Source organism: Mustela putorius, unplaced genomic scaffold, assembly GCF_011764305.1.
Source record: "Mustela putorius furo isolate JIRA1106 unplaced genomic scaffold, ASM1176430v1.1 tig00003853_pilon_pilon_pilon, whole genome shotgun sequence".
Classification (NCBI taxonomy): Eukaryota; Metazoa; Chordata; class Mammalia; order Carnivora; family Mustelidae; genus Mustela; species Mustela putorius.
Window position 1 is genome coordinate 58,245,672 of NW_025422005.1, and position 6,000 is coordinate 58,251,671.

The 6,000-nt window shown below is 47.2% G+C and overlaps 1 protein-coding gene across 3 annotated transcripts in view; it reads right to left on the minus strand.

Annotated features, from left to right (window-relative positions):
• PTGER3 (prostaglandin E receptor 3) overlaps positions 1-4,682 on the minus strand; it is a 195,818-nt gene extending 191,136 nt beyond the window's left edge. The window contains exon 1 of one of the 3 annotated variants that reach the window (XM_004763017.3): positions 2,991-4,682. In XM_004763017.3, the coding sequence (XP_004763074.1) occupies positions 2,991-3,884 (894 nt within the window). In that variant the 5' untranslated portion in view covers positions 3,885-4,682. The remainder of the gene's footprint in view (positions 1-2,990) is intronic. The other 2 variants (XM_045064720.1, XM_004763015.3) reach the window with 2 other exon arrangements.
• Positions 4,683-6,000: the final 1,318 nt, after the last annotated feature.

The window sequence follows — 6,000 nt, forward strand, 5'->3', positions numbered from 1 at the left end:
AGAGAGTGACCGTGTTAGCCATATTCCACCTGTTTGGGGAGGGTCAGGTTTACACAAGCGCACTATTACACAAACACCAGAGGAACAACACAAGATGTACTCATGACTTTTGGTGAACAACACCCTGAGGTGATTCCTGTTTCTGGAAACTTGGCTATCATGTTTAATACCTGGACTATTTGGTGAATTTGATTCATAAAAAATAAAATAATAATAAAAAGTCAAATAAATTGCATTGCTGAGTCAACTAGTTGATTCCAACAGGATTTGATGCCACATAGAAACATAAAGTGACCACAAATTGTAGATCATTTATCATAACGACATCATTTCCCACTGTATTCTCAATTTCACATCTCACATTTTGTGAAGTTTCTGGAAAAAAGAAAAGTAAAAAAGTTTTGTTTCCACCATAGATAAACCTCTAAGTATTTATGTGGCAGAAACTTACTGCAGGTTGTATTTTTTTTATAACGGTATCTATTCTTTGCTAAGTTTTCCAGCAGTAACATTGAATATTACTATAGTTGTGATAGTCTTAAAAATAAGATATACTCAGGACCCATTTAAGTTAAACGTGAATAATTAGATTAGTATCATGCACACAACTCAACAAAAACTAATAAGGAATCTATATTTTTCTACAGTTATAAAACAGATGTAAAAAAAGATCTTTCGCTTCAACATTAACACACATTAAAAATTTAATTCACTAAGTTCGTGTTTTTATTCCTACAATTCCCTAACCTACTAAGAAAGCAGTTTTCCCAGTTTCTTCTCTTTGCAATAGCTTTTTACTGCAGATCTTTCTGACAATATTGGAAGGTTTAACTTCAATGGTGCACAAAACAGAAGACAGAACCATCTCCTTTGGTTTAAAAAATACCTACTTTGGAAACCATGAATTTCTCCTCTTTGATATGATTACATGTTAAATTTATTTCATTTTAAGTTTAATGTATTTATAAGAAATGAATCAACAGAGTCTCTGATACAAAGTTGTAAGCCCGTTAATATCTTTTGAATGCGTTAATTAAATAGGAGTAGTTCCTGGTGATTCACACACCTGTACCCCTGGGGATAAAAATATATGTTTATAAAAAATAAAAAATTAAAATAAATAAATAAATAAATAAATAGGAGTAGTTCCAAATATGTTTTTCTGAAGAGAGTGAGTTTTACTATCCTAGCTTACAACTTTCAAAATTGATCTAAATTCTTAGAGTTATCATGCTTGTGACATTAGAATCAAAATTATGAAATAAAAACACACTACATAGTTTCTCTTCGTCAGCTTAGCTGTATAGATAAGCATTTTATTTGTGTAATTTAATTGCATTTCTTTTAAGATATAAAGTGTGTGATAAGAGCAAACTCAGTCTCAAATGACAGCTGTGAAAAACTCAGATACTCCGTCTTTAAAGTTATGTTAATTACCACATTCATAAAGTGTTTCTTTTTTAGAACTCTTTCTCCCTTCTGTTTGGGCCCCGACGTACCCCCAACCATAGAAGTAAATATGCCTAAAATTGGTGCTGGTCTTTATAAGCCATGGTGATGACATCAGCCTGAGTTCCAGCTCCTGGAACGCAGAACTGTGACCACACAGTGACTTGTGAGCAGCTAGGTCCCGACACAGCTCTCCTTGTCACCACGTGTCACTGATTTGGAGCCAAGACTTGTACTCTAAATATACTGCACCAGTTAAACACAGGTATTCTGGCATATCTGCTTGGTCAAATGCAAGGGAGAGAGAGAGGGAAGAGGAACTAAGGTTTTGTTTTTAAATATGAGGAATTTAAAACTAAATGTGGTACAAAGCAATGTCAATATACCACTCAATCACCTGCTTAAAAATGGTAAATTTCATGTTATGTATATTTCATCACCAGAAAGAAAAACTATTTGAGAGTGGTTCTGAAAACTGTGTCCATGGATTTCAGAAGTTTTTCACAACTGTCTAGTAACTTTCCAGGTCCAATATTTAATCCACTATAATTCTGCCACATTTACCAGGTCACTCTTTCTGCCATACCTCCTTAGTAAGCCAGGCTGCTTGGAACCTAAACAAATCCATTCATCAGGTGTTTCTAAACTATATTCACCCACAGAAATCTCTAGCTGAAAGTACCACAGAGGAAAATCTGGAAAGTACCAGGTAAAGCTGGGTGTAACACAAGGAGCAAGTGTAAACATCACTTGCTCCCAGGCTGTGAACCTCTATGAGGAGCTAGGAAGTGTAGAAACCCCCAGGATCCTATCTCAGGACTGGCTCTGCCACAGCCCTGCATGTTTGGCACAAGGGCATGCAAAGGATGGTCAGAGTTTCCAGGCTTTAGGGTTCCACCAACGGAATGTGGGTTCAAACAATTCCTAGAGGATACAAGCACCATTCAAAAGGTCTGAGGCAGGCTGCAACAGCAGCAAGACCTATCTTCACTCTCTTGTTTCCAGTCAAGAGTGAGCCTGCAAGAAAGGTTAGCTCGGTTCTGCTGGGCAAGCGCACACTGCTGCCTCAGGAGCTGCAGGACGTCTGTGCCTGCCTGCTCTCCCAGGTAGGGTACGTCCAGAGACTGAAAATCGCCTCAGCTTGCAAAAGATATTTGAAATTAGGAGAAAACGCACAACACCAGGCTATAGTTGTTACAGCCATTCTGCTCCCACTGCACCCGTTAGAAACCCGTATCTGTGCACACGCACTGAAATGACAGCTGGGCATCCTCCTACTTTCTCTGGTTAGAACGTAAGCAGCCCTGTGGTCTCCAGTTGTGCGTAAACAAAACCTAGGAGGATGTCTGGCACTTGAAAGGTGCTCAGCAAATAAATGAGGAGCTCAACTCCGAAGCCACAATCAAGATAGGGGGACAGAGGCCTCTCCAATCCTCTGTGGTTGCAAACACACCTATGCAGGTGCTGCCACATCCAGAGGCTTCCTTGGCCCGCCACCACGCGCGCCCGCCCCGACCTCCGCACTCGCTGGAACTACGTACCAGCAACGGCGACCAGCAGACTGACAGCACGCACATGATCCCCATGAGCTGGATGGCCGTCTCGGTGGTGATCCGGCCCCACTGGGCGCCGGACTGCGACGCCGTGGCCTTGGCCCGGCAGCGGGACACCAGGGCCTTAATGGTGGCCAGGTTACAGGCGAAGGTGACGGCCAGCGCCGAGAGCCCCAGGAAGGCAAAGGTGGAGGCGAAGAAGAGGTTGCCCCAGTTGTGCGAAGCGCTAGTCCCGTTGCCTCCTTCCCCGGTGCTAATGAAGCACCATGTCCCGGGCCACTGGATGGTGTACTGGCCTACGCCCAGCACCGGCAGCAGGGCGAAGGCGAGCACCGCCAGCCACACGCCGAGCAGCACCGCGCGGGTGGCGCGCGTCTTCATGTGGCTCGCGTACCAGTGCGGCGCCCGGATGGCCAGCGCCCGCTCGACGGCCATGGCGCTGGCGATGAAGAGCGAGGAGAGCCCAAAGACGGTCATGGTCAGACCGAAGAAGGTGCAGAGCCTCCCCGACGGGTCGAGATGCTCCCAGCGCTGCTTGGACAGGTACACGACGATGACCACCGGGCTGGTGAGCAGTTGCCCGACCAGGTCTGTGAGCGCCAGCCAGCCGATGCACAGCAGGAACGACTTCTTGCGCTTGCTCTCCCGCCGCCGGTAGCTCCGCGACACGAGCAGCATGGCCAGCGCGTTGCCCACGAAGCCGGTGATCAACATGGTGATCGGGAAGGCTACCGACACCGAGCCGCAGTCCTCGCGGGGGTCCCGGGAACCTGTGAGGTTGCCCCGCGCCGCGGCGGAGAGCTCGGGCGACCACATGCCCGGGTAAGAGTGGTTGAGGCGGGTACAGAAAGGGGCGCTCCCGTCGCCCCGGGTCTCCTTCATGTTGGCTTCGAGGTGAGGAGGGGACGGTGCCCGGAGAGCAGCAGCGGGAGCTGGCGGGCGGGGCGCGGGCGGCGGCGAAGGTCGGTGTCCACCCGGACTGGGGCTAGGGCTGGGCTGCCCTCCATGATGCGGGGCGTAGCCTCCGCCTCACTTCTTTCCTCTGGCGGCGGCGCCCCGCCGTCGGCTCCGGGAAGCCTGTAGCTCCGAGGCGCGCGAGGTGCGGGCCCCTTCTATAAGGCCGCGGAGGGCGGGGCGCCCGGGGGTGTGGGCATCAGTGCGCTGGGAGGAGGATGGAGAAGCAACCGTGCGCGTCTCTCGGCTGCTGCGTGACCGCTGTCCTGGCCGCCTGGGCTGGAAACTCCCAGGAGGACTCCTTGCTCCCACTCCTGGCCGGACGGGACGCCTAGCCAGTCCTCTCTTCCCTGCGCGGCGCCTCCTCCTCTTCTTTGCCAGAGGAGCGCCCGTGGGCGGCCCGGACTAAAATGTCTCCCAGCGCTTCCAGACCCTGGGCAACTTGCCAAGGCCGACCTGAGCGCCCGCCCCCCTCCTCACCCATCCACCGACTCTAACGTAGGGACTCGATCCTCGTCCTGAAGCTCTTTTGTAACCCTGGCAAGTGTAAATCACCTGTCCCTAAGCGATCCAGGCAGACCACACTCTGAGTAGCTGAACGTGAACTTTTCTCCCTTTATGTCCTCTGGGGCTCCAGAAGGATCGCGAGCCGACCATGCTGCTCTGTTGCCAGAGGGCGCTTTGAAAGTACAAAACTAATAGCGTCTTGAGAGAAGGGATTCCTAAAGAGAAACAAAATCGGACGCTGGAATCCAAAGATGAAACCTCAACCACCGCTCTCCACTTAAAAATCTTTCCCTCCCCCCGTTAAAAAAATTAGACAGGGCTAAAGTGCCTAGAGGCAGGTAGCACCCACTTGGTTGTCTGAGATCGTGAAATCAACTGCCGCCTGCCTATGGGAGCTGGAGCGACTGGGTGCGGAGAGAAGCAAGCTCTTCCCAGAGCCTTCAACCATTCTCCAATCCTTGCCCATTCTCGTACAGTTAGGACTAGAAGCTGTAGTTATATGTTAGGAAGGTCTTCACATTGAGTGAAAATGGGCATAATTGTCTAGTAACATCTTTTGTTAAACCAATATTTAGTGTGTTTTCACAGTCTCCTGTTCTTTCAGAGATCTTCCAAGGTCCTGTTGCTATTATTGCTCCCCTTTGACGATGAGGTACTCAGGCTCCATGAAAGTTGAGGGATATGCCCAAGGTCTTCCAGCAATTCTCCAGCTTCTGTCTTTACAGTGCCGTTTGTGTGGATACCGTAACCACTCTTAGCAGAGGAAAATCAATAGTAACATTGTTCCCACATTTTGGAAGGGTCTAGTTTTTCTGACTCTGCCCATTGTCCAGGAAATGAAAATATTTAAAAATATTTATAAATTTCATTTTTCTTCATATTTAAGAAATTAAACCTGATCATATAGCTGTGTGAATACCATTAACTCAGACTTCAGACTGACTTCTGTAGCAAGCCGGGTTAGCTCCTTGCTTTTCCTAGCTTAGTTGGTATCTTTTATGGCTGTAAATGAATGGTAGGTGATGGGAATGGAGTATGTTCTCACATTCTTTCTTTCTGTGCTGTTGTATTGATTCTGTTTTGAGAGCTTGAAAACTATCATTATGGGATTTATATAGTTTTTGATTTTTTAAAAGATTTCATTTATTTTTGAGAAAGCACATACAAGGTGCGGAGGAGCGGAGGGAGAAGCAGAAGCAGGCTCCTTGCTGAACAAGAAGCTGGACTCAATTCCAGGACTCTGGGATCATGACCAGAGCTGAAGGCAGCTGTTCAACTAGCTAAGCCACCCAGGCATCCGGATTTATATACTTTTTAAAGGAGAAGAACAAAAATGTAATTTAAACTTCATATTGACACCACACATTAATGAAATGATAGTATTATTTTGTGTTTTGATATCATTTAATTTTTTTAAAATTTTTCTTAAAGATTATTTATTTAGTTGTCAGAGAGAGAGAGTGCGCACACAAGTAGGGGGAGAGGCAGTTTGAGGGAGAAGCAGGCTCCCTGCTGAGCAAGGAGCCTGGTGAATAAG